This window comes from Hypoxylon trugodes, assembly GCF_022578975.1.
Source record: "Hypoxylon trugodes strain CBS 135444 unplaced genomic scaffold F4822scaffold_3, whole genome shotgun sequence".
In the NCBI taxonomy this organism is placed as follows: domain Eukaryota; kingdom Fungi; phylum Ascomycota; class Sordariomycetes; order Xylariales; family Hypoxylaceae; genus Hypoxylon; species Hypoxylon trugodes.
The window spans coordinates 1,799,383-1,822,180 of record NW_026250018.1 but is presented as its reverse complement, the minus strand read 5'-3'; the positions used below and the strand labels follow the sequence as shown (position 1 = coordinate 1,822,180).

Here is a 22,798-nt window from a genome sequence, read left to right as displayed (position 1 = left end):
TTTTCAGCGTGGGGTTTTGGCGCATTTTGTAACTTACTTAGGTACATTTTGTACCCAATCTTGGGTGGATCTATACCACTAAAGCACTAAAGACCCTTAATTTTATTCAACTGTCAGGCAACTGGCCACTAACACCCTCACTATCTATTTCAGGTAATGACGAAATTACATTGATCTTTAGCCCGAAGCCAAACTTCCACCTCTCCTCTTTTTCTTGAACATCGTGAATCAACATCGACGGTTGTTGAACAGGCTAGTTCAATTGCCCCTCGCAATTCATTACTGCCTGTTCAACAGTCACTTTATCATTTTGTGTAATCTCACGTCATTGTCCTTACTCGCACGTTGTATATAAGGCATTCCCGAGACATCTATCTGTAGCAATGCATTGTTGACAGGTGGACAATCTTCGATAAACCGACAACCACCTTTCTCTACGATATACTCAACTCACCTTATCCTCTTTCGCCATGGCTGATGATCCAATACCTCTGGCGTCTTTGTCGCTAACACACGTACACTATGTAAGCTTCGTCCTATACTATCTATTCTCCATCCCATCAGTTTCTCTACCGCAAACGAGAATCCTAAGCTAACCACCACTCTTCCCACATCTCTAGGACCCCACCGACCATATATCCTACCTCTGCGCCTGGCTCGCCCTAATCCCCCAAGGCCTCTGCGTAATGTACGCCACCCTAATCTGGTCAACTCGAGAAATCGAAATCGCCCTCCTCTTCGCCGGGCAACTAGCCTGCGAGGCTTTAAACTTCGCCCTAAAACGGCTGATCAAAGAAGAGCGTCCACCGCGTATGAACGGAAAGGGGTACGGCATGCCTAGCAGCCACGCGCAATTCGTTGCTTACTTCGCCGTATCACTCTCATTGTTTCTATTGGTCCGCCACAAACCCCCGAGTCCACGCGTAAGAAGACGGAATCACACGCCGATGAGCATATCCGAGCGTGCTGGTTGGAGCGTCCTGGCTCTTGCGGTTGCGGCGGCGGTGGCTTGGAGTCGGATTTATTTAAACTATCATACCGAGAAACAGGTCATGGTCGGCGCGGCAGCGGGGACGGTGAGCGCTGTGGGGTGGTTTGTGATCACGGAGCTAATACGACGGTCTGGGTGGTTAGCTTGGGGGCTTGAGACGCCGATAGCGAGGTTCTTCCGCGTGAGGGATTTGGTTATTGAGGAGGATATGTGTCAGGCTGGGTGGGAGAAGTGGGACGACAAGATGACGGCTTTGAGGGCGAAGAAGAAACAAAAGTGATACGCTATAGCTGTAAATGATAAAGCGTATGGCCGGGAAGATATGTGGCTCGACTTACAGCTCTATGAAAAATTAGCATTCATCTGATAATTATACCTCTGGTGTGATGGCTACGTGATAGTATAAGTAAGGGATGATGTGTTCAATCTGACTAGACTGGACGAGAACATAAGGAAAGGCAAGGGACGGAAAATAGAGAGCGAGAGCGTATGTTTATACGGACGCGTAGAATGTTGGCTGACTGAGATCATAATTACGAGGTAGCTTTCGAATCCTTCGAGTACTTCGGTATTTCTGTACAACATCATTCGAGTAGCAAAAAGTACGGCGAACACATACGAATGTCCTCGTCATTTAGATATAATTGCATCTGATGATAATCCTAACGTGATATTCGATATCCTATAAATATTGATGGATCATATCATGTCATTATTATATCTACATCGCCATTTTCCACCAACTTCATGTCGCTTAAGCTGGGCGCGAGACTATCCATCTCTTGCAGGGTATATTCCACTAGATAACTCTCCTCAACCAACTCTTCCATGCGCTTGTAATGTCTCTCGGTATATGCCTTAAGCGCGTTTAGGACCTCTTTTAAGCTCTTTTGGCCTCTAGCTCCCTTGACCGATAGGCTGGAGAAGCGCGATGCTGGGTAGCTCTTGATGAGTGTCCATAGGATACGTTGGGCCATTGGCGCTGTCCGAGCGTTGGTATTCCAGTCTCGCAATCGTAAGAGAAGTAAAAATAGCTGTTCGTCGGAGAGTGAAGTTAATACTTCGTCGACAGCCTTTAGACCCGAAAGACTTCCGGCATCCGGCGTTTTCGAATTGACGACCTTTTCAAAGAGGCTCTGTAGTTTACGGGGATGGTTGAGTTGAAGCGCCATTGTGATAGCTTCTCGGTAAGCACCAACGTATTCATAATTCTCAAGCTCTTGTTCTTGTTCGATGCGCTTTAGCGCTGCCTCATTCGTAGCGATTTGTGTTTCGCTCGAAGTATCCTTCCAGAAGGTAACAGTAGAGTCACCACTACCGGAGACAAGCATATTCGTCTCGGGATGTACTGCGAGTGCCCAAACGCGATCTTCGTGGTTATCTAACGTGCATTCGTTTTCGCCTGAATTAACATCCCACACCTTCACCAGACCATCACCACCAGCACTTGCGCACAATATGGGTTTCTTGCTGCGCTCTTCAGCTGGGGGGATGTTAAGCCAGACCACTTTAAGAACGGTGTTTGAATGGCCTTCAAACGTTCTTAAACATGTATAGTCTGTGAGATTCCATAGTTTGACGGTTTTATCACCACTTCCCGTGAGCACAACGCCTTTTCTAGCAACAGAACCTTGCTCACCTTGAAGTACGGGTGTACTAGGAGGTGCAAAGCTAACAGACCACACACCTCGACGATGGCCCCGAAGGATTCCTTGGACTTCTCCCTCTTCTATGGACCAGATTTTGACCGTTTTATCTTGCGACGCCGAGGCAAATAAGCGTGATGCATGGTTGATGTCAATAGCATTGATGTCCTTGTCATGAGCCTTTCGCGTGTAAATAGCTCTAATGGTTGCTTTTGCGCCCTGTTGCGGCTCTCGTGGTATCTCCCACCTTTTGATGGTCTGGTCGGAGGATCCCGTAATTAGGAACGCTGGCGGATGACTTAATGGATCCGCGTGCGCCTTGGAACCTTCTACCAGTCGACTGCGAGGCAGTGCTACGGCTCCGACAGATTCAGCATGGCCTGGGAATGTCGCCCAGCAAGTATAAGAGCTATTAGCCGGGTCTATCCGCCATAACTTCGCTGCGTTGTCTTTCGCGCCCGTGGCAACCCAGTGTCCAGACCAATCCACGTCGAGGGATATAATAATATCATCGTGACCCTTGAGGAGGGCGATGTCCTGCCCGAAATATTCGGAAGAAACTAGAGGTTTTGTTCCAGACTTCGGTTCGGTTACTGAGACTATTCGAATATCTTCAGAATTTGTCGCTAGCGCCATCGCAGAATGGTCAGGTAGTAAGTATCGCAAATCGATGATATCGTCATGGGTACCCGAGATTCGTCTAAATGGTTCGGGCGGCGGGATTTGGGATAGCTTGTGGGCTTCGGAAGGGATTTCGTAAAGAGATAAAGTATGATCGACTTGGACGCAGACGACAAATGGTAGGTCTGTTCGGTAGATGGCACTGACAAAAGCTTCAGTTTCTGGTTTTGCTGCTTGCTCTTTTGTAAGTTCCCGGCCACTGTCGGTAGCCCATAGTCGCAAACACCCATTCGATCCAGCAGTGTAGGTAACTTGACCATCCCCGACAAAACCGACCGCTTCGACGAGTTCAAAGCAGGGAATAACTTTTCGTACTTTCCAGGATTTTGTATCCCACCATCTAATCGTCTTATCCCTACCAGCAGTTACCAGCGTATTTTGGGTGGGAGAATAATCGAGCCCTTGAACATCAGAAACATGTGAGTCCAAGTTCGCTACGACACTCCTTTTATGTAAATCCCATATGCGAACTTTTCCATCTTGGCTTCCAGAGGCTAATCGGAATTTTGCTGTTGAAGGTATATCATCTTCGTCATCTTCGGCCGCCCCTTTAGATTTCTTCCTCTTCTTCTTGTCCTTTGACGCATCTTGCTCCGAGGTGTGTGCGGGGTTTGCGGCGAGTTCGAAGAAGTGGAGGGCAGATACAAGTACGCTCGGGCCTCGGAAGGTATGTGTCACATAACCACCATTGATGTCCCAGACCTTGATAGATCCATCGGTTCCTCCGGTCGCAAGGAGCGTGCTGGTTCTATCGACAGCCAGAACCACGACGGGGGTGGTGTGAGGTTTCAGCGTTCGTACCAATTGAGCTTCTATCATATCGTTCGATTTCTTGAGGGAAAATATTCGCATAGATAGCGACCGAGAGCATATGATAAGGTGGGATCCCGAAGGGGTTACTGTAAATCAATTAGCTATGGCGGTCTTATTTTTCTGTAGAAGTATGCGACTTACATGTTAGAGTTGATATTAATTCGCCATCCTATAGTATACGTGTCAGTACCTATTTCGCCAACCAAATATATGTAGTGATCAAATACGAACCCCTTCCACTGTTGTAATATGTTTACCCGTTTTTATGTCTGTCAGTATCGCATCCTCCCCTAAGGTTGTCGCTAGAATTCGTGCGCCATTCTCTAATGCGACCGAACCACCGGTGAAGATTGGCCGAATTACTTCACTCGCCTCGAAGGTCGTCTTGAATGGCGCTTTATTTGCCATGGTGAAACTTCGTGAATGTTGTAGGTGAGTTGTAAAAGGTTCAGTTAGTTCATCGTTGTTGGCGGGAAGTTCAAGAAATTTTTGGCAGTAATCGATATCGATAAGAAACTCCCTAATGCAAGTAATTTTGTACCTACCAATAATTCGTTAGGCGACAAATTCAGCGATTGGGGGGCACCCATGCGCCATTAGTTAGTTACCTGATGCTACCCAAATGTGGCCATAGCTTCCTTCAGCTACAACACCTGCTGTAAACGCCACTACAACCGTCACCGTCATCGTTTACATAAAGGAGCCTGGCAACATTTAGGTCGATACATAAATTCACCTGAGCTACTTAATTATCTCAGCGTTTTGTTGATTTCATAGATTTGCTTCCGATTCATATTCTGAAGTGGGAGTTGTACCGATAGAAATCTATGGTAATCCTCTTTCACCTTCCTGCGCTACACATGCGCCTCTTCTCACGATGGGAAGACTCGAACCTTTAACATCCCGAGCATTGGTAAATCTTACAGATGAATATCAATGTTATAAGGAAACTAATATTCCATTAGGGACGCTCACCTTACGATGGGTTCTCTCCAGGAGAAGGAGAAGAGGATCCTCATGAGCCCGAAAAACAATACGATGAGACAGGGAGAATTGTAAATCCTCGAACTAAGGAGATCATCAAGGATGTTATTCGCGCTCATAATGAGGTCATGCAAGTTATTGGCGTCGCTGAGCCTGATAATGGAGGTATTAGCGCAGCCGACTTAGAGATGGCGAAGCAGTATCGAGAGTACGAAGGTGATACGGGGAGGACCCTGAATCGCATTGGTACTGGGCTCACCGTACTGGGCACTTGGGGTGTTCACAATATACGTCGTCGCGTCCTGGTAAGTTACCATGTACCCCCTATTTTATCACCTCATATTTGCCTACACATACTGATAACCTAGCAGTCATATCAGAGAGGTGCTGATATCTCGTTCGTGCAACTATTAGCCAGCGAGCGCAATAATCATTCCTTTCTACAACTATGTCTCGCAGGTTATCCCTGCCATTTATTAATGCATGTGCTATGCTCAAACCTCAAAGCCTTAGGATTATCTTCAATTCGACAAAATCCCTGGTAAGTTTTAGTGTTTTGTTTTATAATAACGGAGATTGACGCCTTCTAGGCTTCGGGGTGCTTCCGAATATGTTCGATTTCATCTGGAGCTCTTCCTCACGATGCAGCGCTTAGACATGATATCCCCATATCAATTACTTCCCGGGCCCAAATTCCTCATACCTTTCTCCAGCTCGTCGCCGTTTTCCGCGCCACCCCTACCCGACTCGTTAGACGCTCGTAGCGTAATCAGTTGGACCGGCAAGCTCATTGCGAACCTCGCTCCTTATGCCGCATTTTACGCCTGCGGCCATCTTTGGAAATTCACACGCGCCTTCACGAGGTTACACATACGGAAACGCCTGCCTCGACCTGTGTTCTGTTTGCCTGCAAACAACCGGATAACACTACCACTTACTCCCGCCCACCGGCAAACAGTCCCCGAATCGCCAACCCTAGGGCCAACTGATCGAGAGATCAGACATCAGGATCCAGAACCTGATGCTTCAGCCTCGGTAGCCATAGATGTTCAATCTGGTGGCGAAACGATCCCAGTTGGATCAGTCAGAAGACAGAGCACCTATTCAAGGGGCCCTGATGACTATGGGACCGATGAAGAGGATCTCGAAATGGTCAACCCAACACTAATAAGTTTTGATGTGGACACCAGCGAATCGCCCGATCCGCCCACTGGTGTTTGGTCGGCTGAGTTGCGACCAAGCTATGCGGGCGATTCCCGCCAACAACCTAAAGAGGCACCTAGATACGTTGTAAATCCTCTAACTACCCTACCAAGCATGCTCGCATCAGAAACCATTGCCAAGTTCGCAACAAATATTCTTTTCATACTCCTAGATATCCATATAGACCCAATTGTAGCAAGGGCTCTCGCGTTCAGCAGAGGTCTTCCTTACAGTGGTACGTATAATGGAGGCTTTCTAGCGGGTTTAACATGGCGAAGCTTCTTCAATATCATTCAGTTGGACCTTACCAAGCTCCTCATCTCTGGTGAGGTTTGGATTGTAGTCACTGTGCTTTCGCAGTGGTTACATATCACTGATGAAGAATGGAAGGAGATGCACAAGGAAGAACGCCAAGAAACGTTGAGTGATGTTGAGCAGGATACTTCATAACCCATGGTTTCTCAGATATTCCTGCCAAGAAGGAATCTCACTAATAGCAAGCATGACGCCCACTAATGGGCTCGAGAATGGTTCGGGGCGATTAATTATGTGTTTTTTTGGAGTTTGTACACTATACGGATGGCTGATCAAGAGCACGCATTGTGGCGATTCGGTTTTGATGATACCCATCTCCAAAAGGGACAAAACAAAAAGGCACGTTGATGAGTATCGTTGATCAGGTAGGGTAGCAGCAATACCAATTCTTAAGCAATTTACATCCCACACCTCATAACTCTAGGGCGACGTTTATCCAAGCGGGCTGCTACCGTAGCACTATGCTATGCGAAGTGGATCATGGAGACCTAACAACCCTCGAATCTCAAATAACTCCAAGAATCCACTTGGACAATGGAACGTATCGTGAAGCATTTTAGGCATCTAAGGCGGATGTTAAGCTTTTTATGCAGAGAAAGCCCAGGGAAATTAATTTGATATCGTGAGATAGCCTAGCCTCCCACGTTGCGTTCCGCCCACGGAGAGATAAGGATATTCATTAATGAATAGGTAGAGATGGGCAATATCACCGCTTGAATTAGGTATGTAAGATAGTTACAATATCGAGAAGAACTTCCCTAGTTTTACTGGCATTACTCATCAGGAAACGACGGCTGTTTGATCCTTCTACCCGGCATCCCACCGATGGTAGGTAGGTAGGTAGGTGCTATTCTTTTTCTCGGCTAGGATCAGGTCGTGGTATCGATACAATGGATCTCACTCAGCGCTTGCGCTTTCGGGCGTTTAGATATGGCCTGCGTGAAACTGTAGATAGGTATGTTCATGACTGAGGTTCTTCATCTTTAATGGCGACTATGTCGGCAATTCCAGAATCCCGCGATGCGAGGCCATGATCTCGATAGAGGCGTACTCGTAGACAACTTAGCCGGAAGTAGGTCTGGAAATTTAGAAAGATCCCTAGCGCGTTTATGGGTTGCCGTTCTACGGTGGTGTTATTTCGAATATTCGAGCTTTCAAATATCCAAACAAAGGAAATTTCACGTAGTAGTAGAAGGTGTGTGCTACCTCACTCAATATATCGTCGCCGGGATCTGCAAGGCCGGGGATGATTCGGCGTCCCGTTCCTCTCCGATATACCGAGCCACGGCTGATTCTTGCCGGCGGAGAGGGGCCGAGGTTGTGTGGCGTGGTTCATGGAAATCGCGGTGGACTGGAAATGTTCTACTTGTGGCCGATGAATCCGGTGTCGCATGCATATCGAGACGAGAGAATGCTACCTAGATGCTTACCTTTACCAGGTATTTCATTCGATTCGAAGCCAAGATCTCTATGATATTATTCTCGCAACGTCATTACTGAGATTGGCGCAGAAAAGACAACTCTAAGTGGTCTCATTTTTCTCCGTCACGGAAACGTATGTTACTTACAATGCGTCTCCTTAGTCAGGTTATTGTGACACAAAATCGTCAAAAATATAGCGATGACGACTATAATGCTTGAAATTTGGTTTATGTTTGCCTTCTAGGTAATTGAGGTTGCAATAGATGATGGAAACACTACATATACGAAGAGGAGGAAATAGAAAAAAATATGATCAGATCTCAAGATGTTGATGATGATGATGATGCATGTAGCATCCTTTTCCTTTTGTCCTATAAGGCAAGTTATAACGGTCTAGATGCATCGCTATGAGTCCTTCTAGTAAGTGGCGTGATTTCATAAGCGTCTGCATTGAGCTGAGAGAGATATCATGCGGGTTACCGATTTGAGTCACCCGCCCAATAATTGTCGAGATGTGAGTACGTTAGTAAGAGTATATTGGCAGTCTATCCCGCCAGCGCCACCTATTACCTGAAATACCAAGACGTTAGAGCCTTACGAGTCCCTAGACATATGCTAATGGTTGGTTCGGGCAAGAGGGTGGCTTTTTCATGTGAATTTGTTGCGGGGACCCCAGGCCGCGCAAATCCCCTGGATAGAACCTGGGGACCTGGGGTTGGAAATGAAGACGTGAGCTCGACTAGGATATTCTTGGGTTTAGCTTCGAATAGCTTCGAAACCATCGGCATGCGCTGCGGAGTAGTCTAACTGAAGGAGGTTACCTTGAATCATTCCCACGTTTTTTTCTCATATCTCGAAGAGGATAATAAAATGAGACTGATCGATCATGCAATGTCTTGTTAATCCTCGAATGGGGATTAAGTTCTAACTTGAGGGATGGAATAGACGGGGATATTATGAGTAATATAACCAGTATCTGGTCGTCTTTATTATTAAATCTTTGGTAGGAAATGAGGATGGGGATTAAATATTCTCCTATTACTTTCGATCATCTCCGCATTTCAAGATATGCAGTTAGCATTGCGTCGCTTAACAACACCCCGAAGTAACAGCACTAAAGCGTTAGTTAGAACAACTAGGCTATTAACTGTTGAAGTTGAAAAATAAAGCAAGTAAACGCAAGCAAGGATTCCAAGTTAACGGACCGGCCGAAAAGCGGTATCGTGTCAAGAACTGATCGTCATGTTGACCGTCTTTATAATATGTCTGACTTAGTTGTTAATCTGATGGAATTTGCTCGCGTCTAAGGAACAGCGCCGAATACTCCGAATTCTTACTTTTGCTGCCTATCGGGCACGCGGAGCAAAATCGAGATCCACTGTAAAGTTTTTCTCTTTTTCTATAAACTAGAGAAACAGTGGAATGATCAGATGGTGTTACTCCTCAAAAAATATCATAAAATCATACCGTCAATATTGTATCCCGAACCAGAACGCCTATATCTGTGGGAACTTCAACGAGTTAACTCGTTGAAAGGAGTATCGCCTTTAGCCCGATAAGTTGACAAAGAAGAGAAGAGAGCGGAGCGGCGTGGGGCTGAGTAACAAGGGTGGAGATCTCCGGAGGTCCTTGTCCTATTTGTAACTGAATGTATCCAATTGATGTACATTTATGATGTAGGGAATTGGAGAAGCTACAGGGTTACGTAATGTGAGGCTAATAATGATCCAAGTATCCTCGTAATTATGTACATAATTGATTTGCAACCTACAGTTACTAAGTTTGTCTAGGATACAGCTAGGATAGTGGGGAAATATTTCACCCGTATCGCAACTTCATTTTCGACCGAATTTTTAATTCTTTAAATTCTATTCTCCAATTTCATTAAGGAAACATACATACATTTATACCTAGGTACATATTATATACGTGTCTGTCGTGTTCGATTTCAAGATGTTCAATGTTGCATTTAAGGTACAAAGTTACCTAGATTAAAGTACTGGATGCTCCGAACTGCTGTGATACCACGCCACAAATCCCTGAGATAGATCGTGACCTTAAAAAATTTCATCGCTGATACGTCACATTTCAACCGCCTCTTATTCATATCGCAGGAACAGATCCAAGTACATCTACCAATTAAAAAAAGATACAAAATACATTTTTGCATAATAACAACCGCCAATGCCGTTATTCACATTTCAAAAGATACCAAAAAAAAACTGACCTCCGAACACGGGCAACGGTCATTTCGATATTTCCTAGTACTTGGACCGGTTTATCCCGCTAGTTTGAGCCCGAAACTTGAAGGACCTAGCCGCCATGCTGATGGCAGATGCCGACGGTTTTCTAATGAATAGGATCTCATAGGACACGAGGCCCGGCCCACTTAGCTAGGGGATTGGCGAAAAACGTGCGGCATCGCTGATGACCCTAAGGACTTCGAAACTAAGAGAAATCCAGTGTAGTGTGTGGATGGTGGATGTATATACGTATCGTTAAGTATCGTAGGTACGAATAACGGTACGTATTGGGAATCCATACACCGCGACGGTGACAAGGACGAACAAGGCCAACACCGATGAACCCCTGACTGCTAGGTTAGGTAAGATGCGAATGCGATGCACCCGCTTGTTATTCCCGGCGTTTACCGCGAAACTCTGCAGGTTCCATTATTCAATTCCCTTTCCAAATGACACTGACAAGTCTGATCCGCCTACATTCTGCACTTTACATTTCTGTAGATTATGCGCTGCATGCGTACGTACATGTATGTGTACATGCATCCATGCTTTTTTTCTTCTCAACGATAGACGGTCTTATATCGGATATTTCAGCGGAATCCATGCCTCTATCAGTGGGTCGGGCGAACGGCCAGGAAGGCTATCGGTTTCCTTCTATGTCATACATCCTATCCATACCTGACCGTCCATTGATGCCAGGGACATCTTTCCTACACCAATTGGGACGAGCTTCGTCTCCCTTGTTGTGGGAACTTTGTATTTCAAGGTGTCACGAAGTTCTATCCTCTCGCAACATGGGAGTTGATGAGTACGAATCCAGAATCCAGAACTCAGCCCAATGGAGAACGCTAGGCGCCTTGATTACTTTGTTACCTCGTTACCGCTTTGGCCTACAGGACAGATCGTCAGCAATATTATCCGACCCTGATGGACCTCAATACATCCACATCCCGCGAGAAGTACCCTTATTTCCTTTCTCTCAACTACCTACCTGACTCAAGATTACAACTAGCTAAACCTCCTTGAGTAAAGAATATTCACGGAGCGTGATGCAATTAAAACTTGAAGAGAACCAGCAAGTTGGTACTACTATAGTGTGTTTTCATGATTGGTTACTCCGCAGATCCCAAGCCTGTACTACAAGACGCCAATGCAAACTTGGACGTGGAGCCTCTACGATCATGATCCTAGGAAGGCTTGGGCTGGGGTTATACGGAAAAGAATCGGAAAAGATTTCGATTCCCCAGATTCTAATACGGTAACATAACCAAAGTTGGCCAGGTACATATGATTGCGTGCACATTGCACTAGGTATGAGGTAAGTTTGTATTCTTCTTTCTTCTTGACAGACGAATCAGATTCGTTCCAGACTTCAAGCTAAGTTGCTTGCTGGGTCCTTTGGTCCTTTTAAAAGAAGAATTTGGTCTATGGTCACAAGGATGACGAGGCTACGCCTTACCTGTTTCTCCAGGTGGTGGGCATGTGAGAAGCCGTTTTATCGTTCTAACGTTAGTCTCACGAAAGCGTTCCTTGCCGAAGCCAATAGTAGGAGACGCACGCGAACAGTTATTATGGAGACTTTGTAAAGCTACATAATAGGTTTTCACAAGGATGGATGGCATGCAGGATATTAGACCCCCGAATTACGATTGTGAGCCCCATCGGGAATCTGTGGACCGGCAGCTTTTCCCAGAGAGGAATTCATTTATGACCGGTGCAGTGCATGGCAGGCATGGTAGACAGACAATAGTATTCATGTATAATACCATTGCCTCCCCCCACCATATCCACCTCCACAAACCCATCCGACCTATCCACTCGTCCTTCATTGTAATTCAAACCTTTCCCAAAACTTCTCATGCTGTCCATAATCTCAGACTCACGATCACAAGTCGTTGCTCGGTGTGGAAGTCAGAGGTGGGAGATAGGAATCTCCCCCGTAGTCCTGCCGCCGCAAACATATACGTCTATACGCAGCTTGCAAACATCGTCAGCTCGTGACTTGCACATTCCTACGGATACTTTCACAACTCAGGGTTCACCGAAACTCCCTTAAGACATACAGGATAGCTCCTGTAATTTCAATTGAAGGACATTTTCCCATTTTATTTTCATCACAAGTCAGACTTGTGTCTCGTTGGACATAACCTTTACAACAAGATGGCTACAGAAGATATGCTCACGGGTCATCTACCCGAAGAACACGACGACTCTACCACGATGGACCCTCACTCCCCTAAACCGAGCGAGAATTCAACTTCATTAGATCCCAATTCACAATCTAAGAAGCGATCTGCCTCCACTACGGAACCCAATGGCTCGACAAAGGTCACTAAGCGAAGAGCAGCACGAGCATGTATCAGCTGTAGGAGTCGAAAAGTAAGATGCGATGTGGTTGAAGGTGCGCCATGTGGGAATTGCAGATGGGACAATGTTGAATGCATCGTTCAAGAAAGTCGTCGTAGGAGGTGAGTACCCAATTCCAATTATCCCCAATCTCATTTAATTCATCCACGTGTATCATTGATATTGCAATTGATTACATTCCTTACATTGTACTGCTTTATCATGTGTTCTCATGATTTTGTTCTTTATTGCGTCATGGTTTAAAAGTCAATTCTCCTTGTTCAGCTCCAAATCTCCAATTCTGTCTCCCCTAGCAATTTTTTTCGCCTTACCAATTATTTTTTTTTACTTTTTTGGTTGCGGCGAAACTAATACCCCCTGTCTTTTGTGTGGTACAGAAAGAATCTTTTCCATTCGAATTCCGCATCCACTTCTTCACAAAACAACTCGGCCCCGCAGAGTGCCGAGGCACAACTAAGAGCGAAGCCCGCAAATCCAGTTGCGATCGCTTCAGCTGGGGTCCCCTTACGACGAGCTAGCGAAGTCACTCAATCTTCAGCTACCGGAAATGATGTAACTGGTTCAGGCACACTTTTGGATGGTAGCTTGGAGGGTCACGTTCCTCATTTACTATGTAAGTCAGCATCATAGCTTATTGTTCATGATTGCCCTCCCTTCCACACTCCCCCGGAATTTCACATGCAAATATCACTACCCTGTCAGCAACGAGTCAACCCCGGACTACATATCAAGTATTCCTAGTTGAATCATGAAAAACTTACATGTGCTTCAGATCAACGATCAGGTCTACGTCCTGATCCAACATTGCTAGCCACCCTTCAAGCTAGCAATACCGGGTCTAAGTATCCTAGTATCTGGCCAAATCCAAACACATGCCAAACACCAAGCTCGGCTTCTGGACCCGGAGCTCTGAGGACTGCACAATTCCTGAACTCGCTCGAGGAGCCCGATGCATCATCACAGTTGCCTGCCTTCGTCAGACCGCTTCCACCCAAGATTGCTCCCGAGGATGTGAGCTATCTTCATACCAAGGGGGCGCTTACGCTACCGAGCCCGAACCTTCAGAATGCACTACTTACTGCTTATGTGGAGTACGTTCACCCTTACATGCCTCTCATTGAGTTGCATGATTTCCTGGGGTTGATCAACGCTCGTGATGGATTATACGGTCAGATCAGCTTGTTCCTATACCAGTCTGTTATGTTTGCTGCGACCGCCTTCGTCGATGCAAAACATCTGAGGGAGGCTGGCTATGCCAGTAGGAAAGCTGCTCGGAGAGAATTTTTCTACAAGGCCAGGGTAAGACAATTTATTCGGAGTTTAATGCACACTTATTAACAGATGCAGCTTTTGTACGACTTTGATTACGAGAGCGATCGCCTTATCCTCGTACAGGGATTATTACTAATGACATATTGGTATGAGACACCGGATGACCAGAAAGACACTTGGCATTGGATGGGGGTCGCGATCTCACTGGCGCACACTATCGGTTTACATCGGAACCCGGCGAACACCAATATGACACTGCGAAAACAGAAGCTCTGGAAGAGGATTTGGTGGTCATGCTTTATGAGAGACCGCCTAATTGCCCTCGGCATGCGACGGCCTACGAGGATAAAGGATGAGGATTTCGATGTTCCGATGCTGGACGAAAGTGACTTCGAGATTGAGCCGTTAGCGGACGACGTTCAAATTATTAGCCCCGAGTGCACACTTATGCGCGATGTCATGATGCAACAAGAACTCGCCTTGATGTGCATTGCCAAGGCGAAACTCTGTCTTTGCATCAGCCACATGTTGAAGGCGCAATACTCAGTCCTAATTAGGGATAAGTCGAGAGCTGAGAACACCACAAACAGTACGATGATGTTATTCCCGAATAAGCAACTTGATAATGTCGAGACCGTCAACTCATGTGATTTGGAGCTTGTGGCGTGGGTACAATCACTACCAGCTTGCTGTCAATACAGACCATTGTCAGCTCTAGACCTCAAGAACGGTCGCGCCACGATTGCTGTGCAACGCAACCTTTTACACATGGTGTATTATACAACTATTTCAGCTCTCCACCGACCTCAATTCCTCCCATCGTCACCGACACATGCGCCACAGACACCAGCGCAAGCTCAGGATATGTCTCGTACGAGGGTACGCGACGCAGCTGCGCAAATTACGCGTATGGTCGCCGATTTGCACACACTACGCCTCGAGAAGTACCTACCGACAACCGGTGTTACGGTGATCCTCCCCGCTATGATCATCCACCTGCTCGAAATGAAGAACCCACTTCCCCAACCTCGCGAAGTTGCTATGCGCGGCTTCAAGACGTGCATGAAAGTCATGGAGAAGCTACGCGACATTTACTCTGCAGCTGACTATGCAGTCGCATTCCTAGACGCCGCATTACGCAAGGCCGCAATTGACCTCCAGGCCGCGCAGAACCAGGCTTACACTGGTGGCGTATTGACTAATGTCAAGACAGCCCTTTCGCAATTCGCGACCACGAACCCGGCACCAATTGTCGAGAACCTAGCCACCCCGCCACCGGAGAACGCGCCCTACGCTACGCCTCAGGAAGCGAGCATGTTCCAAAAGCAACCACCTCCGACACAAACATTCGTACCACCTACCGAACTGATTACCACCACCGTGAACTCACCACCACATACCGAGCGCGATGTCCTCACACCCAGCGCCAGTGGATCGTCAGATGGACATGCCGACCCTATGAATCTAGAAATGGACTTCGACAGTCTGGATAACCATGATGAGTTTGATTGGAATGCGCTTACGGGCACGAATATCGACTTCGATCAATGGCTACAATTTCCTAACGAAGGTGGTAAAAACGCTGGGGGGTTGGTGACGATGAGTGATATTGATGGCTCGGCGAATTTCAATTTGGGGATGTTGGATGGTGTTGGAGTTGGTGTGGGACAAAATGTTGTCGCGTAACGTGTTACAGGGGTAGGGGTTTGAATGAGTGATGATTGTTATGAGGTGGGATTTCAATTCTGGTTCTGGGCCGATGGATTTTTTTTTCCGTCGGTTCAATGAGGGTTTCTTATTTTTCTCTTCTTGACTACATAGATAGGGTCATGGATGGGTATTTTCTCATATGGGCTATCATGGGCGTTGGGTCAAAAGTCTTTGGCTCCTTTCTAGGAGACATACCTGGATACAATTGGCGCTGGTTTTGGTTTTGGTTTGTTTACCTTGTTCTCTATACCCCATTTGTGAGTATGGAATAGGGGGTCGAGTTTACTTACATTACAATAGACGTCGGGTAGATATTCGGGATGGACTCGATACATGACGTTCGGTACCTAGTTGAATATATTGATATGTCGTTTACATTTTAGATCTGTGCCTTTGACTTGAATTTTGTTTGATGATATATCCGAGATGTCGGTATCTACTATTTATTACGATACCTCAATCGATAAAGGTGATATTTGTGCTACGAACGGTTCGTACTAGCGGCGGAAAGAGGCTCTCATCTTAAATTGACTTGGGTGATCAGGGGTCCTTCTGCGCGTCATCGTTGCCCAGCGGTGAAGGTGCCATGGTATGGGTGCGTTGAATAATTTGCCCTCATTTTCATCAATGAATCGCAAATTATACTTTATGTATAGTCTCTTTTGTATGTATGTTAAAGTATATTAATATTTAAATCACGTACAAGAACGCGACTGCATTAATAAAGGTCTCATACTAAATAGTGCTGTGAGATGTCTCGGCCTACCTCATCTCGAAGTTTATTAGGGAAGGGTTTAAGTGAGAAAGGGTATAATAGACCAATTATATCATAATAAAATCAAGTTGGTCGCGACCGGAGCAACCTTCTTTTTTAATGAGTTTAATTGGGGGTACACCGCGCTAATAAATGGTTGCTGGGGTGGTTATTGATTCGCTAGTGGATGCTTCTTTTAGTGCGGGCAAACAAGCCAAGAGGTACCTAACGAGTCAACTGGCGGATAGTGGTACTTGCCCATATGAAACAGAAACCCGCCTAGTGGTATCGTATCGTTGTTGTATCGTACCTACCACGACTTCAACCGTCATTTCTTTCGCTTTCAACTTCTAAACAGTCTCATACTTTTTCCTCCTTCCACCACTTTTACATAGCATTTTCTTTCATTCGTTTCTTCTTCTTTCTCTTCCCTTCATATGCGCTTGTCTACCAAATTTCAATGATTCATTTGGTAAACAGCGCTTCGTTGCTACTTTGTTAATTTTTTCTCTTTCTATTGAATTTTAGTTAAATCGTACATTACCTCCGTAATCCGTCGCTCCTTTGAAGTAGAAACCGGAAACGAACAGTCAGCGCAATACACGTCGCAATATACCCACTTCGGTGTCACACGTCACCAACGGTGATCAACCAAACTTAAGAAAACTGCAGGACACTTGCATAGCCTACACAGCACTGTCCTGTGCTGAATCCACATTCGAGCTACTTAGTACCCTGCTTAGCAGCCCTTTCCTGCAGGTAACCGGAAAAAACTGAGTCCCTTCTCTAAACCACCAGCCACCTTCCAGAATCGCAACGACCGACCCAGATAAATCGTCCCTGCTTTGTGTCGCCGGCAATAGGGAAAGCGAATTCGTTGGGAAGGAGGTAAGGTGCCTAGGCATCAAGAGTGAGACAGGGTGCTAAGGTTGTCAATTCCGGGGAGAAGAGGGTGATGAGAGTTTGCAAACAACGAACTCAATCGCCATTGTTTTTCGTCATGGAGGACCGAATCTAAACTCCACATCTCGTTTATCTGTGTCGACGGATATAATAAATATCTGGGCTGGAGATGCCTGTCGCACAACCCGCGGACTCCCGGATACTAACCTATACAGCAACCTACCATGGCCGACCAACACCCACGCGTATCTACGCCCATCGGCTCGAGAAGCGCCGTCCGACGACACCTTCGCTCGAGTTCCCAATCCCCGTCTCGTCATCAACCTCGCATCGGTGACGATTTGCTCTCCCAACTTTCCCCTCATGCCGCAGTCGATGCCCTTCGATCTCCTACCGGTCCCTTAAAAATATGTATGGACCGCGCCTCAGCCTCCGAGCAGGCTTTTGCTATGCGAACCGCAATTGCTTCCAAGAAAATACGCGACTGGCTCGATGAGCTCTCGAGCTGGCCATGGCCCAAAGAAAATGGCTCAACCGGCTTCGAGATGCCCCCTTCTAAGAGGAGGAAGCTCTTCGAACCAGATACAACGCAAGATCGCAAGGAAAAGTCTTCCGAATCCGATTTGCCCTTTGATACCGACTACCTTGGCAGCTTACGCGCTGCTGATGTGGACCGCTATGAGCTACGGGTGGAGCAGATACAGCAGGATCTGGATGATCTAGATCTGGAGGAGATTAAGAATCAAGTCCTACACAACCACATCCTGCCTCTATCTCGACCTAATACTCCCTTCGAAGGCGACCGCTCCGCCACGCCTGGCTTGACGCTTGCGAAGATGGAAGACTTGACTGCGGCCGTCACCGCCATTACAGTACAGGCTTTGCCTAATTTATCCAAGCTATCAAGGCTTCTCAATACGTGGACTGTTCGATTGCTTGTGCTACGGAAAGTCCCGTCCGTACTCGTAATGATTGAGGATGCTGAAGTTGCTCTTCGCTCTGGCTGGAGCGTAATCGCATCTGACGAATCTGGTCTAACAAAACCTAGCGGACAAGATGGCACTAAAGAAAAGCGACCTAAGCTTTCTAAACAGGAATTCGACGTAATGAAGCGCGTTCTACAGCAGAAGGTTACGAAACCCGGCCGAGCCCTAGACTATATGTTGGATACATTGGAAGGGTCAATGGACACTCTACCCGATGAGTGGTTAGATCGAATGGAAGAAGTTGAGCGAGACTACGCTATATGGGAAACAACGGCGGAACGACAAGTCCTGGCAGGCGAGAAATCTAACAACGTTTCTCGTACCGAGCCAGAAACACCTCGATTAAAGATCCAGGTCCACGGACCGAGTCCGACTAAGGATCTACCGGAGGAATCAGATGCCAACCAATTCGCGTCGCCTCCAACACCGTCCGATTACTCACCGGAAGTTACTCCTTCTAAGGGCCCGATAACCTCTCATCCGGTACTCTTAAAACGTGCACTTGGCGGACCTTCCCAACGGGGCGCGGTCAAGTTTGCGGTTAACGAACCGACCAAGAAATCTGTTCCCCAAACTAATAACTCGAGCCGGCGTAGTAATGGTTCGGAGTCTATACTTAAGGATCGAAGCATTAGTTACGATGGTACACGTGAGAAGCGGCCAATATCATCCAAGACTGCCACCCCTAGGTCGGTTGGCGTGTTGGCTGATTCACCACCCTTGATTCGGACTAAGAAATCCGTTAGTCAATTGGAGAAAACTAGCAACGCGCAAGCGACCAGGAGCGGGGAGACGAGTCCTGTACTGGGCGAAGTCGACCAGAACATTATTCGCAACCCTCCCCAAGAATCTAAGAAGCTTGGTGTTAATGATAAGGAGTCAGCTGTGGATGATGATATTGAGTCCTCAGTCCTAGAGCCTTCAATCTTAGAGCCAGTTGATGAGGAAGGAGAGGATCTTGAATTACCCCCCGCTCGCCTTAGAGAGCGCAGAAGTAGTGGGGGGTCTTTGGCTTCTACAGTCATACATGGCCCGCCCACTGGTTTGTTCGGGCGGTCTGACGATATGCTCTCTCGAGAAGGGTCTATGGAACCAGATCTGCCACGTTTGGCGGATCCCGATGAGCCGTTCTCAAGCGATGCTATTAGTCCTCCCAGCTCACCGCCATTGCGGTACAAAACGCGGTCTACGTCGGTCACGTTTAAGGATGTTCCCGATATAGCCACGTTGCCTGAGGCAGACAGTACCCCACCACGAAGTCCCCTTGAACCTCCCGAGCTCTTTGATGCTGATACTTCGTTCGACAATGACAGCCTACTTGGCAGCCCTGGCCGTATGAGCACGGTTAGCTCTCTAAGCGAAGATGAACATCTCCATCAACAAATCAGTGAACTCCTTGAGACTATCCCGGCTAAAATCCGTTTTAAGAGGACGCCTGGTGTCAATCTGAACCCACCCGATTTTCAACTTCCCCCGCGACCTAAATCCAGGACAGACAACACGCGTCGCAGCAATTCCAGTTTATCTTCACGCGCTGGAACACCATTTTCCCGCAGCGGAACTCCTTCGTTCATGCTAGCACCAGCACGAGACGGCCGCCCAAGGACAAAGAGCAGTCAAGGAATTAGGGTTTACCACTTGAGCCGGCCTACAGGCGAGCCTCCGCTGAAGCTACTTGTCCGCTGCGTTGGAGAACATGGAGAGCGAGTAATGGTTCGCATCGGGGGTGGATGGGCCGATTTGGGCGAATACCTTCGCGAGTATGCTTTACATCATAGTTCGCGATCTAAAGGTGAAGGAAAGGTAGATATTAGAGATCTACCGGCCGTGCCCAGCGGCCTAGGGTCAAGTCCGTCAAGTCGACCCGGCTCCGCTTTAGATACTCCTGCTACGCCCCTCGTCGTCCGGAAAACTAGAAAGAGTCTGGGCGAAGAAGGGGCGCCAAGGTATCCAAAGACGCCATTGTCCAATGCAAGGCAAGAGGAAGATACACCACCCTCCGAGTCATCAGCTAGGTCGCGCGCCTCGTCGCGTATGGATTGGGATGAGGAGGATAGTGCACTTGGGCTAGCTGGTCCAAAAGGCAAGAAAGTCGATATGAGTGACGAGAGTCGAGCTTGGGTCGAAAGCGTGAAGGAGAAGGTCCGCATCGCTAGTGGCGAGCGGGTAGCCCCTCCAGATCAACGGTTAGACACGAAATTCGGTGAGATAGGAAAAGTCGGAGGTACGAAACGGCTGTTTAGGAAAAACTAGGGGTATCTGTACGGCCCGTAACGGACATTCTGATGTTACGATCTCAAAAAGGTGGTCGTGTATCAAGGAGGTGATACACAGGTGTTCTAGAGTCGTCACGGCGAGAGGAATATCACAGATTCGACGACGGAGACCTGGGATAGGAGGGGAATTGGCTTGGCTTGGCTTGGCTCGGTTCGGTAGCATTCCAAAGGCCGGTGTTCAATGGTTTCTATCTTTTTTTTTTACTCACAGGCGGTTTCCCTGCGAAATTCTTTAGGTCGTTTTTTTTCGTCCGTTGCACAGCACATCCTGGTGCAGAAACCAAATACCTTATTTTTTTCTTGTCGTCGAGCATTGCTTAGTCTATCAATACCCCCTTTTTGTTACTAAGTGCGGTACAAGCACAGTACAGAAAACTGAGAGAAGAACTGCATAGGAAGTCTTTTCTATACCTACTTTTGAAGAAAATTCAATTTGAGAATATTATCAAATATTTATAAGTTGTTTGGTTTTGATATGAGGTGAGTCATGGTGTGGTGTGATGGGGTAGGTTGATGCCTATTTTCCCCATAGTTGACCCAGTGTAAATGATGGCCACGAATCCTTCTTATGGTAGAAGGTCTGTGCCGTCTAGGCAGGAACTTAGAATCGACTGAGACTGGTCTCCGATTCTACTACGCATATTCTCGATTCACTTGTTCAAGGTGTATAATATACATAGGTAGGTAGTATAAAATAGCTTTCAATTGACCATTAATATGTATAATAAATCGTAAATTTGTCTTGTACATCTAAACTACTTGGGTAGGTAATTATGAGGACCGCCCACTTGGTATTGCTCTCAACCGAAGAATCTACGCATTTCCAGCGCACCAAGTGAACGACCGACGCGCTCTTTTTGGTGAATGTCACAACAATGTGTACAACTGTGAGGCAGAATATTTCTGTTTTACCCTACGAAGAAAGTATAGTCCTTATCATTCTGGCTTACAAACCCCATTTTCTGCCTCATCTCTATCTTCTCATGCACAGACACATATCTATGTTTCTCTGTGGGACGCTATTAGACGTCTAGGACAATCCCCGTCACATGTATATCTGTAGCGGGCCGTGCCGTTTGCCACGGCAAGCTCGGGAGGTTGGGGGGGTTTATGGTATGCTGTAATACTCTTCTAGTGATGTGGCATGCCACGCGATCGGCTTCTGGTCGACGGTTGGAATTTCTTGTTTGGTTTTTTTTCGGCCGGCGGGATTTGATGAGGGTCTTGGCCACTTTCCTCTATCCTTGAGGTGGATGGATTGTATTCGAATTTGCGTTAATAATACCTAAATGGTTGTTTCTTTAGAGACGAACGGACGGGCTACGTGTTGGGGTCGTCACTATGTCGCCGGCCGGACAGATGCAGATTGCTATTATCGGAGCGGGGGCCTGCGCATTCAATAAGGTACGGCACGTAGATTTTTGTTGGGAGGACTGTTTACACAAATCCAGTTTGTTGTTGTCGCGGTGGGTGCCGTTTACCTAGAATTTACAATATTACTTGACTGCCTATCTCGCCATGGACAGGTGGTTGATGCCCGTGTTTCCGCACCTCTACTCGCAACTGCTTAGTTCCGTGCTACTTACTACGTAGACAGGGGCAGAGGAAACCGGCAGTTCCTATTGCTGAGATCTTCTGCACCGGGACTCGTTACGATTGGGCTCGTGGTTCATAATCTTAGTTGCCATGATGGAGTCCTGTCGTAAAAGGTAGATGATTCCGCCGGAACGAACTCCCTCCTGCGAGAAGGGTCTTCGAGGATGGTGGAAAGCCTTAGTTTCTATCTATTCGTTATTATCGCCGAAAATACCTAACCGTCGTGATAACCGGGTTCAATCTAACGAGCGGAACATTATCTGTTTCCTTCCAATTTGACAGTTCATGAAAGAGAGTACGGCAGTAGTGGTGGTGAGCTGTCTTATCACGCCAAGGAGTGTTACGGAATAGGAGCCGGACTCAATAGGTAAGTGTCATGATGCCTAGTTAAGGCGTAAGACTTGTGTTCTAGGTCGTGGTGTTCGTATCAACAGGGACACATAAATCGAACGTATTGCCACTGCAGTACAACACTAAAATAAGGCATAACTTTTTCCATCAGGTGGCACTTTTCTCTTCTTTCGTTCTCGCCCAGTTTCCTTCTAGTCCTAGTTTTTAGATCATCTGTATCACGATCTATCAACACCTAGAATGAGCCTCCGTATAGATAGGGCTTTGGACTCGATGAATCGGATA

The 22,798-nt window shown here is 46.9% G+C and overlaps 5 protein-coding genes across 5 annotated transcripts; 4 read left to right on the top strand and 1 right to left on the bottom strand.

The window, feature by feature from the left end:
- Window positions 1-470: 470 nt before the first annotated feature.
- Window positions 471-1,271, top strand: F4822DRAFT_426887 (PAP2-domain-containing protein; the record flags this gene model as incomplete). The annotated part of the gene is made up of 2 exons (XM_051460647.1): window positions 471-524; window positions 621-1,271. The coding sequence occupies 2 exons, from the start codon at window positions 471-473 to the stop codon at window positions 1,269-1,271; spliced, it is 705 nt and encodes a 234-aa protein (XP_051316807.1).
- Window positions 1,272-1,483: 212 nt separating this feature from the next.
- F4822DRAFT_170687 (U3 small nucleolar RNA-associated protein) lies at window positions 1,484-4,614 on the bottom strand. Its single transcript, XM_051453280.1, has 2 exons — window positions 4,273-4,614; window positions 1,484-4,217 (listed from the first exon to the last, which is right to left on the bottom strand). Exon 2 carries the CDS (start codon window positions 4,168-4,170, stop codon window positions 1,696-1,698), a length of 2,475 nt encoding a protein of 824 aa, XP_051316806.1. The 5' UTR covers window positions 4,171-4,217; window positions 4,273-4,614; the 3' UTR covers window positions 1,484-1,695.
- A 150-nt stretch (window positions 4,615-4,764) lies between these two features.
- On the top strand, window positions 4,765-7,211 carry F4822DRAFT_170655 (uncharacterized protein). The gene is made up of 4 exons (XM_051453279.1): window positions 4,765-5,044; window positions 5,097-5,420; window positions 5,487-5,656; window positions 5,706-7,211. The coding sequence occupies exons 1-4, from the start codon at window positions 5,009-5,011 to the stop codon at window positions 6,766-6,768; spliced, it is 1,593 nt and encodes a 530-aa protein (XP_051316805.1). The 5' UTR covers window positions 4,765-5,008; the 3' UTR covers window positions 6,769-7,211.
- A 5,247-nt stretch (window positions 7,212-12,458) lies between these two features.
- F4822DRAFT_442197 (fungal-specific transcription factor domain-containing protein) lies at window positions 12,459-15,705 on the top strand (the record flags this gene model as incomplete). The annotated part of the gene is made up of 4 exons (XM_051462966.1): window positions 12,459-12,766; window positions 13,043-13,278; window positions 13,438-13,964; window positions 14,013-15,705. 4 exons carry the CDS (start codon window positions 12,459-12,461, stop codon window positions 15,621-15,623), a joined length of 2,682 nt encoding a protein of 893 aa, XP_051316804.1. The 3' UTR covers window positions 15,624-15,705.
- A 1,823-nt stretch (window positions 15,706-17,528) lies between these two features.
- F4822DRAFT_436602 (uncharacterized protein) lies at window positions 17,529-20,543 on the top strand (the record flags this gene model as incomplete). Its single annotated transcript, XM_051462325.1, has 3 exons — window positions 17,529-18,885; window positions 18,926-18,983; window positions 19,037-20,543. 3 exons carry the CDS (start codon window positions 17,529-17,531, stop codon window positions 20,541-20,543), a joined length of 2,922 nt encoding a protein of 973 aa, XP_051316803.1.
- Window positions 20,544-22,798: the final 2,255 nt, after the last annotated feature.